At 35.0% G+C, this 13,275-nt stretch overlaps 1 protein-coding gene across 2 annotated transcripts; it reads right to left on the bottom strand.

Moving 5' to 3' along the window:
- Positions 1-435: 435 nt before the first annotated feature.
- On the bottom strand, positions 436-9,007 carry LOC128620365 (uncharacterized). Of its 2 annotated transcripts, XM_053645300.1 has the most exons (6): positions 8,781-9,007; positions 5,731-5,850; positions 2,776-3,078; positions 1,538-1,657; positions 1,399-1,420; positions 436-945 (listed from the first exon to the last, which is right to left on the bottom strand). In XM_053645300.1, the coding sequence occupies exons 1-5, from the start codon at positions 8,824-8,826 to the stop codon at positions 1,401-1,403; spliced, it is 609 nt and encodes a 202-aa protein (XP_053501275.1). In that variant the 5' UTR covers positions 8,827-9,007; the 3' UTR covers positions 436-945; positions 1,399-1,400. The 2 variants fall into 2 exon arrangements, 1 of the variants encoding a protein (XP_053501275.1); XR_008388129.1 differs by lacking the exons at positions 436-945; positions 1,399-1,420; positions 1,538-1,657; positions 2,776-3,078; positions 8,781-9,007 and adding an exon at positions 6,207-6,397 and having other exon boundaries at positions 5,504-5,850.
- Positions 9,008-13,275: the final 4,268 nt, after the last annotated feature.

Here is a 13,275-nt window from a genome sequence, read left to right on the forward strand (position 1 = left end):
ATAAATTCTGATTGACTGGTTGATTATTTATTCATTTATTAATTTTTTTACTATTTGATTTTGAATACATTTTTTAAAATACTGTTTTGTTTATTTTATAAACTGTGCACAACAGTTTGGAAACATGTGCAGTAGATACACAGAGATTTGCTGGAAGCTGAATTTGTGTGAAAAAAGAATTCATGAATATTGAATGATGATCTTATTCAGTGTCTTTTATCTCAAAGCAATAAAAACTGATCCATAGTTCAGTCCACTCAGACCGCTGCTGTGCTAACTGTGTGAGCTTTGAAAAAAATTAGCTCAGTATGTTAAAAAAGAAACCTGTAACAAACTATAAGACTATTATGAAAATTTTACAAAAGCTAGATTAGAAACACATTCAGTCCAGTCAGATTCAACAATCCTCCTTCTTTTATTTTTATCCAGTCATTAAAAGTCACAAACAAGAACTTCTATAGCAGTCTTCTTACACAAAACAGCATGATGACAACAGCCTTCTAGAGCTTTCATTTCTTAACCTGATATAAGTATGGTACACATAAGATATAAAATGACACGTACACTCAAAATATAATTAGCGAGATTATCCATCAGCAATTAATGATAAACAATGAATGCAGAACAATACACTTAGCTAACATAAGTAAATGTAACACACATGTTTATGCCTGAATCTGATATTTAATTGTAAAATGTATAAAAATCACAAAAAGTCAATATTGTGAATCCCGTGCTGGCCATAGAGTGTATTTAATATATGTTTTCAGCATTATTCTATAATATCTGAGCATGTGTCTATATTTACTCTGGACTAGTTTGTTATAATGCTGCTATATTCAGTTTTCTGTCCAGTGATGATCTGCTGCTCCGGCTGTGTTAATGTGGGTCAGTAGAGTAGTAAATGTAAATAACAGTAGTAAATACAGTGACATCAGACCCAATCTGAGAAAAGTCAGAACATGAAAATTATACATATATCACACATATAAATTCTATGGCTTTTACTGCTGAAAAAAGCTTTTTGTCGACATAAATCTCCAAATCTGACTTCTTTCTTTACACCATGTGTTGTTCTGATAGAAGCAGCAGAAGATATTTTCCTATAACTCACTGTTCAGTGAAAGCATGTGTGTTTCATGTGTGTTACCTGCAGAATATCACAAATACAACTAAATCTCTAAAGGTAGAAACAAATCTGCTATAACTGTTATTGTAGAAGCCATGTAGAATGAAATGGAGATTAAATTAAGAATACAGTTGGAGTTCATTTTCCTTATCCAGAGATACTTACAGAAGTGCTGCTGCTTCTACAGGTTTAATTTAATCTATCTCAAAATGTGTTGTTTGTGTGTGTGTGTGTGTGTGTGTGTGTGTGTGTGTGTGTGTGTGTAGTACCTTCACATCTTCACGCAAAAAACTGTGTAATAAAATACATTAAAAAATGTTAATAAATATAATAATACAGATGTGTTTTTTCATTGCTGATGAAAAGTTTTGGTACCTAGAGGGAGGCTGCTGTGTGTTTGTTGTTTACCTTGTTCCAGTGTTGTTGAGGATGATGCAGGTGGAGAGTTTGTTGTTTTACTTTGAGGCGGTTCTGATGGAGTTGTTGTGTCTGGTTTCTTCGAGTGTGTTGAAGTTTCTCTTCTTCCTACTGAAAACACAAAACTTATTAAAACTAATGACTGTTTTTATCACTGTTAGTAATATGGCACGTGACACTGGAGTAAAGTATGCTCACATTCATTAATGAAAACATGTACCTTTAACAGATAAAGATTTCTTCTGACTCTCAAAAGCGTTAGGCAGTGTAGTCACGCCATCGTACAGAATTTATTAACTTTAATATCTGTTTTAATTATTTTATTTCAGCTAATGATGTTCTTACAATGGAAAATAATACTTCCAGTTAACAGACTTCACCTTGCATAAAAACATACTTATTAACATACATGTTTATGGCATGTACCTTATCTTATAAATAAAGGTAAGACATTACTTAAGAGACATCTTCATAGGGCTACATGACACCTACATAAATCCTTCATAACAACTGACATGAACCTAAATAAATAGTTATAAAGACACGTATTTAAAAAGATTCCTAAAGCGTCAGCTGATGTACAGACTGTGTTTATCAATGTTCATGTTAAGTTAATATAACAACTAGTCTAGTGACAGATTTCTGTAGACATTAAATGGTGTTATGATGCTTTCCAGGTTGACTTTCTTTAGATCATTATGTAAAGTGTGTTTTTTTTTTCTCTGACTGTCAATTAGAGTGAGTTTGGTTTTAATGTTTCATGTCATATTAACATTAATTGTGATGTTTTAGATATACTTACCAAAAGGTTACATTTATTTACCTTAACATTTAACACTGATAAAACAAGGTGACACTGACACCTACTGAAGCCTTTATAAATGTTTATGTAGACTTATGTCAGTTGTAATGAAGGATTATACAGGTGGCATGTAGCTCTATAAACACTACAGTGTTACCAAAATAAATCATAGATTAGACTGAGAAATATTTCAAATCTAATCCAATACAAGTCCAAAGATTTAGGCCAGTCTGATACCCATAATAAGTAATTATTGCCATTTATAACTTCATACAGTATACATCACAATATGATTTCTAGAGTAAAACCCTCAGTTATGGAAAATGGAGAAGACATTTTGTTACGAATTTAACTATAATTCTTTTGAACATTGATCAAGTCTGTTTTCACTGAATATCAACTTTTATTGTGTATTTAAACGCTTTACCTTTAACAAAAAGCCTGATGTCTCTGTGTTCCTTCTCAGTGCTGCACCTGTAGACTCCCTGATCCTCTTCTCTCAGGTCAGATATGAGCAGAGACAGATTAGCAGGAGAAATGTGATTAAACAGCTGAAGTCTGTCACGGTAGCATTCATCATTTAACATTTCTGTCAGACGTTCTGTTCTGTAGAGCCACCAGGTGAATATCTGAGGTTTGGTGTGCAGGTTAAAACAGGAGCAGGGTAACAGCACTGAACCACCTTTGTATCCTGTGATATCTACATGTTTATCACCAGAGAGAGAACAGCCTACAGAAACAAACATACAAAAACTCACAATCTACTGAATACAATTTGAAGTACAATAATTATAAATTAATTTTATGAAAATACTTATGCTTCAGTACATTTAATTGTAAAATCATGAAATGTGTCTGTTTTACTACTGACTACTTAGATTTAATAAGAATTAATCGATATTAATAAATATGTAAATTAAATGATATAAGTAGTTAATATGGAAAATACAGTTTGGAATAATTTGAGAATTGGTACATGCAGCAAACAGATTATTATTTTTGTTTGTTTATATTTAGTTTAGTTAGGATTGTGCCATATTTTAGTGTTGGTTTGATTAGGAAAGGTTCACGTCTGTTAATATAAAGCTCACAGCTGATGGTGAGAGCAAAAAACAAGTCATGAGATTGAAGGAATTGTCCAGTTTGTCATTAAGAGTTTTACTTAAACACACAGGGTCAGTAGTGGAACATCAGTTGGACTCAAACCCCTAATCTCTTGTTTCTCAGCCCAGTTCCTAACAACTGTGTGTGTTACACTATCTTGTGATCATGTGTGTATTTTATCTTTTAAATCCCAGAGAGTCCCTTGTAGTTAAACAGCTGTGATTAGACACCATGTTACAACTACATCTGAAAATAAAGACCACTTGGAGAGAGTAACACTACACAATGTACAGATTCCTTTAAACTGATCAGTTTCCAGTTTTTACAATTACTTACACACATTTCTCAATACTATGTTCACTTTATCAAAACTCTTCACACAGGTGGCTTTACCAGCGTGCAGCTCAGTACAGCAGATAACCTCACATCCGTAATGTACTATAACTATCGAAACACTTCATGCACGCCACAAAACCATCTCATTCTACCAGAAAACTAGCTCTCTGAACAGAACGCTTTATCACTCACAACACAATGACTTTTAGCAGGAAGTAAATCCAAAGTACAGGAAACTTTAACCATAGAAATTCCCAGAAAATAACAAAAATATGTAAATTTGTTATACATACAGTCACACATGCACACATTTGCTAGTCAATTGCAGGGAACCACACACACGGATGCACACACACACACGCACGCACGCATACACGCACACACGCATGCATGCACACACACCCACACTCATAAATAGGGGCAGGTTATCTTAGCCAGTCCACATACTGGAGTGTTTTTAGAATTGTCAATATAATTAATTATTATAATTTTTTATTGTTATAAATTTTTTTAAGTAACTTTGTTTTTTTAATTGTTTGATTTAGTTAAAAATGGAGTTGATTAGTTTTTGAAAACTAAATAAGCTGTAGATACACACAGGGGTGTAGACATCATTACAGATGTGCTGGAGGACAGAATGTAAAGGGTATTTTTTCTGAACTTTGTCTAATTGATGAGTTTTATCTCTTCTTGCTCTTAATTGGCTTAATATGCAATTTATGATTCTGTACTTGCATGTTATATTGTATATTGCACTATATTATTTAAATATTGCAAATTGTGTTTAGTGTACATTGTATTGTGTATATACATAGCACACAGTATATAATATATACTTATATTCACACTACTTGATTATATTCTATTTTATTCTATTCAACAGACCAAAGAAATAGGTCATTCAAACCACACTGATGCAAAAAGACTGTAATTGAACTAAACTAACAAACATGTCACTGTAAGGAGACCTTATATCAGTACAATAACATGTTATATCAACAATAACATGCAATCAATTTTACTGGTAACAGTTTTTTTTTAGTGTCAAGCTCTTTTTTTATTTTGTGTGGGACTGTGGGTCGGCTAATATTACCATCCAATCTAGCTAATTATTCATAAATGGAAATAGGCAGTGTTTAAAAAGAAATATGTAGCAAATTATTCATCATTGTGCAACACCAATACCACACGCCAAAACAACTTACACTGCTCCATTTAGTAAAAAAAAAAAAAAAAAGGAGAGAATGTTTTATTGCCCTTTTGAGCTCATGGCGACCTCTGAGCGCTCAGCGTGTGTGTGAGCATGGGTGTGACACGTGATGTGAGTGACCAATTGTCAATGCAACATCAGGTCATGTAAAGACTTATAGACACGAACACATCTAGAAATCAAAGATACACAAATTGGCCATGGCCAGTGAAAAGTGCAGGGGACGAATTGACATTTTATTAAAAGTGTGAGGGACATGTCCCCTATGGGTTCTACGAGTTTTTATGACGTTTGAGTGAGAAAAGAATTCATTAATTTTGAAAGCTGAGGTTATTCAATAGATTTTGTATCAAAGCACTGAAAAGCGATACACCGTTCAGTCCACATAGACCACTGTTGTCAGTTTTGAAAATGAGAACACACGATTGATAAATTCATGTAAGAAAAAAAACCTATTAATAAGGCGTAATGCAGGAAGTGAAGATGGTCACTGACAGAGGGACAGCAGAAAAAGGTGTGAAATTCACACACATCTATTTACAGCTAAGACCAGAATGAAGAAGTGACGCACAAGTTTCTATAACACTTTATATGAGTTATTATAGATACATTCAATATGACAGAGTTTCCGATATGTAATTCAGTAAATAAATGTAATAATACAGATGTCTTTTTTTTTTTTTCATCACTGATGAAAAGTTTTGGCACCTAAAGGGTGTGTTTGCTGTTTACCTTGTTCCAGTGTTGTTGAGGATAGTGGAGGTGGAGAGTTTGTTATTTTACTCTGAGGCGGTTTTGATGGAGGTGTTGTGTCTGTTTTCCTCGATTGTGTTGAAGTTTCACTTCTTCCTACTGAAAAGACAAAACTTATTAAAACTAATGACTGTTGTATTTTTGGATCAAATGTTTATTCAAGACTGCAAACACTGTTAATGTACAAAGATACATTGGTATAAAATAAAAATAAAAAGAACTGTGAGCACAAACACTCTTACCATTTTTAAGTTCATTCCCAACCACGGCGACCATGTAATCCCCCCCCTTATAACACATTAAGGTGCAGTTATTGACAATTTATAAAATAAGATAATATCACAATCATTCAATGAGATGACAATTTGAGGGGAAACACATTTTTTTGACTATATATAGTCATGTGAAAGATATATTTTTGTCAAAAGAATTATTTTTCCGAAAAGAAATCTGACCTTGAGTCGTTTCCATACATAATTTTGTGCATACAGCAAATTGTGTAACTTTTGCATCCCACGTGTCCTCAAATCTTTGTAATATGGAGAGAGTACAAATATTATGTAGAAACTTGTGAAATTTGATCAATAATTTGCATTTCCATCAGCTATATCAGTAAACATTTTAATGCGCTAAAGCTTTCATTGGAAAAAAAAAAACAAACAAAAACCTTGGATGGAAACGTGGCTACTGACACCTTTTGAAGCTTTTATAAATGTTTATGAAAGCTTATGCCAGTTGTAATGAAGAAATTAAACAGGTGTAATGTAGCTCTATAAACACTACAGTGTTACCAAAATAAATCATAGATTAGACTGAGAAATATTTCAAATCCAATCTGATACCAGTCCAGAGTTTCAGGCCAGTCTGATATCCATAATCAGTATTTACTGTCATTTGTAACTTGATTTTAATGTGTCACAAAATGACTCGTAGTGTAAAACCCTCAGTTATGTTAAATGGAGAAGACATTTTGTTACATATGTAACTATAATTCATTTGAAGACTGTGATTTCTCTTGGATCATCAGAAGAGAGAGCACAGCCTACAGAAACAAACATACAAAAACTCACAATCTACTGAATACAATATGAGTACAACATTTCAAAATTTTATGCTTCAGTACATTTAATTGTAAAATCATGAAATGTCTGTTTTACTACTGACTACTTAGTTTCAATAAGAATTAATGGATATTAATATATATGTAAAATAAATGATTTAATTTCCATATAATTAGTTCATATGTAAAATACAGTTTGGAGTAATTTGAGAATTGGTACATGCAGCAAGCAGATGATTATTTTTTTTTGTTTATATTTAGTTTAGTTAGGATTGTACCATATTTTAGTGTTGGTTTGATTAGGAAAGGTTCACCTCTGTCAATATAAAGCTCACAGCTGATGGTGAGAGAGAAAAAACAAGTCATGAGGTTGAAGGAATTGTCCAGTTTTTCATGAAGAGTTTTATTTAAACACACAGGCACAGTAGTGGATCATCATCAGCTGGACTCAAACCCCTAATCTCTAACTACTGTGTGTGTTACACTATCTTGTGATCATGTGTGTATTTTGTCTTTTAAATCCCATTGATCTACTTGTAGTTAAACAGCTGTGAGTAGACACCATGTTACAACTACATCTGAAAATAAAGACCACTTGGAGAGAGTAACACTACACAATGTACAGATTCCTTTAAACTGATCTGTTTCGAATTTTTTACAATTACTTACACACATTTCTCAATGCTATGTTCACTTTATCAAAACTCTTCACACAGGTGGCTTTACCAGCGTGCAGCTCAGTACAGCAGTTAACCTCACATCCGTAATGTACTATAACTACCGTAACACTTCATACACGCCACAAAACCATCTCATTCTACCAGAACACTAGGCTCTCTCTCTCTCAACAACATATTTGTGTAGTATACTGGAAATACAACCTGGATTGTGCAGCGGTCAATGCAGGAACCACACACACACACACACACACACACACACACAATCATAACTAGGGGCAATTTATCTTGGTCAGTCCACCTACTGGTGTATTTTAGGAGGTGGGAGGAAACCAGAGAACCCAGAGAAAACCCACATGGACATGGGGAGAACAAGCACAGAAACTCCACACAGACAGAAGCCCGAGCTCAGGACTGAAGCGGGGACCCTGGAGCTGTGAGGAGACAACGCTACCCACTGCATCACCACACTGCTCATAGATCCACAGAGTTCCCCTTTTGTATAGATGGTAATGAATCAAAAACACAACAGCTGGGTGAGGTTAAATTAGAAATCAGCTGGGATTATTTATTTTTTTGTTTATTTTAACAAAAAAATATTTTATTATTTAAAAAAGTACCACTTTGCTTGGTTTTGCACTTGAATTGATCAATATGTAAACACATGGAAAAATCAGCTGTAGATATACAGAGCTTTGTTGGAGTTTGACCGAGAAAAGAATTCATGAATTTTGGAAACTGAGGTTATTCAATTCTTTTTTGTGTCAAAGCACTGAAAAGTGATACACAGTTCAGTCCACAGAGACCACTGATGTGTTAACTGTGTGAAGAGTATTGATAATTGCATTGAACTAAATGTAAAAAACTATAACTATGGCGTAATGCAGGAAGTGAAGATGGTCACTGACAGAGGGACAGCAGAAGAAGGTGTGAAATTCACACGCATCTATTTACAGTTCAAAAGAGAATGAAGAAATGACGTACATTACAAGTTGGGAAATAACTTTTCTATTACACTTCATATGAGTTCTTGAAGATAATTCATTAAGACAGAGATTGTGAGAGTTCTCTAATGTACTAAATTATACACTTCATACACGCCTCAAAATCTCATTCTACCAGAACACAAGCAAAGTCTCTCTGAACAAGAACGCTTTATCACTCACAACGCAATGACTTTTAGCAGGGAGTAAATCCAAAGTACAGAAAAATTTAACCATAGAAATTTGTTGGTTCAAATTTAGCCTATTACCCAAAAACATTTAAAATTCAACTTAGAAGCCAATACTCACATCTACCTCTGAGCCCAGTTGAAGATAGAAAAAATACACCAGCCATGAGTGAGAAGAAGCAAGGGTCCAGCTTTATTGTTCCGTTCCACCACACGAGATCCACACCGATGAGAATTCTCAGAGGTGATCTCAATACCCTGAGCTTAAGCTCCAGTATTTATACTGTATTTACACACTAAATAACCCATATGTTTCAAGAAGACTATGATCTCACTACCAATAGGGTTAAAAAAAAAGAGCTCATTTACCTTACTCTTATGTTCCAGAAAAGGGCTATTTCACTTACACATAGAATTGAAACCAGGGGTTTTAATTTACACATAAAATCAGAACCCAGGCATTTCTAATAACCCAGAAAATAAAAACCCAGAGTTTTTAGTTACTCAGAGAATCAGAAACCAGAGTTTTGAATTACACAGAGAATCAGAAACCAGAGTTTTGAATTACCCAGAGAATCGAAACCAGAGAATTTGAATAACCCGTAAAATAGAAAGTGGACAAGACTAAACAATCTAGAGTGACCTTGGTCTTATTGTTATCTCGCGGGGGGGCAGCTTGACTCAGCCACCCTTATAAATGGCTCCTCATGGTTCTTTCTTAAAATTAAGGCCTTCCTTGCGAGCCTGCATTTCTAGTTTATAATTTATTTTCATATTAGCTCTATATCTCTATTTTATATATAGTTATACTGCTTGAAAAACCGGTTTACTGTACTTCCTACTTCTTAATATCATTATATTACCCTTCTACTGTCCCACATATCCTATTATTCTGTTTTTTATAAAGAGTACATATATTATTATTATAAGATATTACCCTTATAATATCTTAATATTCCTTTTTAGTATTCTTATAAAGTTATAATAGTATGTGTGTGAGAGAGAGAGAGTGTGTGTGTTATGTCTACTTGCCCGCCCTTGACTGTACGAGAGTGTGTGGGTATGTGTGTGTGTGTGTGCGTGTGGTAGCACTCCTCAGCTCAGCTCGTATATCTCTTTTTGACTTTTTTGACTACTACTGCTCTTAAAGATCTTTAAAGTGTAATTCCAATTTGTCAATGTCCGCCTAATCCCGCTTCTATGTGTCTAGGTGCCCGTCGTCAGTCCTTCCTCTCCCCTTTGCTGGATGCTAGGTCTCCCTTATGTTTATTTTATGACATTTTTTATCCACAACAAATTCCAATAAAATAACAAAAATATGTAAATTTCACACACACACACACACACACACACACACACACACACACACACACACACACAAAATCATAACTAGGGGCAGGTTATCTTAGGCAGTCCACATACTGGTGTTTTTAGGATTTAACAATATAATTAATTAACTGTAATTTTTTTCATTATTATTATTATTATTTTTAAAGTAACACATTGTTTGTTTATTGTTTGATTTGGTTAAAAATGGACTTGATTCGTTTTTGAAAACATGATGAAAACATGAGGAAAAATAAGCTGTAGATATACACAGGAGCGTAGCCATCATTACGGATGTGCTGGGGAGGACAGAATGTCAAGGGTATTTTTTTTTTCTGAACTTTGTCTAATTGATGTTTTATCTCTTCTTGTTCTTAATTGGCTTAATATGCAATTTATGATTCTGTACTTGTATGTTATATTGTATATTGCACTGTATTATTTAAATATTGCAAATTGTGTTTAGTGTACATTGTATTGCATATACATAGCACACAGTATATAAGATATACTTATATTCACACACTACTTTTATTATATTCTGTTATATTCTATTCAACAGTCCACAGATCAGAAAAGAAATAAGTCACTCAACCACTCAGGAAAATAACTTTTCTATTACACTTTATATGAGTTATTATAGATACATTCAATAAGACAGAGTGTTTCAGAGATGTAATTCAGTAAATAAAGGAAATAATACATGTTTTTTTTTCCTCACTGATGAAAAGTTTTGGCACCTAGGGGGAGGTTGCTGTGTGTTTGCTGTTTACCTTGTTCCAGTGTTGTTGAGAATGATGCAGGTGGAGAGTTTGTTGTTTTACTCTGAGGCGGTTCTGATGGAGGTGTTGTGTGTTTTTTCCTCGAGTGTGTTGAAGTTTCTCTTCTTCCTACTGAAAAGAATGACAGAACTTGTTAAAATGAATGACTTTTTTATATCAAATGGTTATTCAAGACTGCAATCAATGTTAATGTACAAAGATTCATTGGTATAAAATAAAAATAATAAGATAAAATAAAAAGTGTGAGCACGAACAGTCTTACCATTTGTAAGTTCCATCCCACCATATATATTCCATATATAGAGAGAGAGTCATGTGAGAAAATAAGTACACACCATGGAAGCCCCAAAACCACAAGGAACATCAGCGTTTTCATTTATTCAGAAATATCAAAATATCTGATATTCTGTGGAAAAAGTAAGTACACCCTTGGCCTCAGAAGCTAGCATTGCCCCCTTTAGAAGAAATAACTTCTTGTAGGCATTTCTCATAATTTTCCCCCAGTCTCTGACCTCAGCTTGCTGAAATTTGTGACTACTCTTCCATGCATTATTCTTTCAGTTGCAAGATGTTTGGGGGTTTTCTTGCATGCACTACTCATATTAAATCCCCCACAACATTTCAATGAGATTCAAATCCAGAATGACTAGGTCATTCCATAACCCTCCATTTCTTCTTTTTGAGCCATTCGTTGGTGGAATTTCTTGTGTGCTTAGGATCATTATCCTGTTGAAAGGTCCACTTTCGGTTCAACTTCAACTTTCAGACAGATGGCCTCACATTATCTTCAAGTACTCTTTGATATGATGCAGAATTCATAGTTTAATCAATGAATAGAAGCTCTCCAGTCCCTGTTTGTATGAGGTGCTTCTCCTGAAAATCTGTCTTTGGTAGCTGTTACTGTGGCCAACCAACTCTGTCTTTGATTCGTCTGTCCAGAGCACATTATTCCAAAAGGCCTGGTCTGTGCCTAGATGCTCCATGGCAAACTGTAGTCTTGCAAAGGCTTTTTCCTGGCACGCCTCCCATGCAGGTCAACTTTGTGGAATCTCTTTCAGATTGTAGAAGCATGTACTTTGACAACAACAGTTGTGACACTTAGTAGCAGACTCTGTGATTAAATTTTGGGGTTCTTTGAGACTTCTTTTTGCATCAGATGGTCTGCTCTTGGGCTGAATTTGCTGGGACGGCCAGTCCTGGACAAATGGGCAGTTGTTCGAAATCTGCGCCATTTGTAGATTATTTTCCTTACAGTGGAACGATGTATTTCAAATTATTTGAAGATTGTTTTTTAAAATCCCTTGCCAGACTCATAGGCCTCCACAACCTTTTTGTAATGATTCCCCCTTGAAGCAGCGTGCTCTAAGCGCGAATGCGCGAGCACCTGCTTTTCCGTTGTTGACCGTAGTGACATCTGGACACGTGTGTTTTGTTTATGTTTCTGTCATGTCTCCTCCCTGTTCTGTCATTGGCTGGGATTTCACGTGGGTCTGTATTGCTCTCAGCTGCTAGCAGTTTAGACGCTGATCATGTCCGCATATATACCGCGCGCCTCCCAGCACACAACGCGGAAGATTATCTTAGAGTCAGTCCGTAGTCAGTATCGTAGTCAGTATCGTAGTCAGTATCGTAGTCAGTATCGTAGTCATAGTCATAGTCACAGTCCATGTGTAAAGTTAGTTCGCGCTGGATTATCCGCTTCCAGTCCCTCGTCATAGTTCGTTTCTCGTTTTGTTTACCGACCCTGTTTTCCGAGACCACGACCTAGATTCCTGCCTTGCCCCGTGTATGCCTGTTTGCCAATCGCCTGACCTCTTGCATGTTTGTGGATTACGTTTTGGATCACGTTTTGGATTTGTCTGCCTGTCTCTCTTTCAAATAAACAACTGTTCATCCTGCACTTGCATCCGTCCTATCTCTGCACCGTCGCGATTCGTGACACTTTTATCTGAAGGCCTTACAGAACTCTTTAGATCTTGGTATGATGACACCACGAACCTCAAAAACAAAGGGAACACCAGACACTAGATATGAGAGGGGTATAAATAAGACAGGTTCCACCTGCACTCCCTAAGCAGGTCCGAATCACCTTCACCCAATCTACACCTGATTCTAATTTTATGGATTTGAAGGTGTGATAAATGCAGGGGTGTACTTACTTTTTCCATGAGACTGATCTGTTTTTTGTTCATTTAAACTGTGAAAATTACTACAAAATGTCAATTTTATGTGTCATTTGATAGTGTATCACCTTTATTAATAGGCACTGTTTCAAAGAGGGTCAAATGTTTGCTTGTCCAAATATGTAAAAAAAAAAAAATTAAAAATAAAAAAGACTACATTTTCCATGGGGTGTACTTATTTTTTCACATGACTGTATGCTTTTATGAATGACACTACTATCCTCACAGCTATACCTTTCCAAGATGTTAAAAGAAAGCCTTTGTTTCAACACGACAAGTGAACCCCGAGATTTACTGTCTAATGACGTTGATGCAGCAACATCAT

The sequence above is a fragment of the Ictalurus furcatus genome, chromosome 2 (genome assembly GCF_023375685.1).
Source record: "Ictalurus furcatus strain D&B chromosome 2, Billie_1.0, whole genome shotgun sequence".
In the NCBI taxonomy this organism is placed as follows: Eukaryota; Metazoa; Chordata; class Actinopteri; order Siluriformes; family Ictaluridae; genus Ictalurus; species Ictalurus furcatus.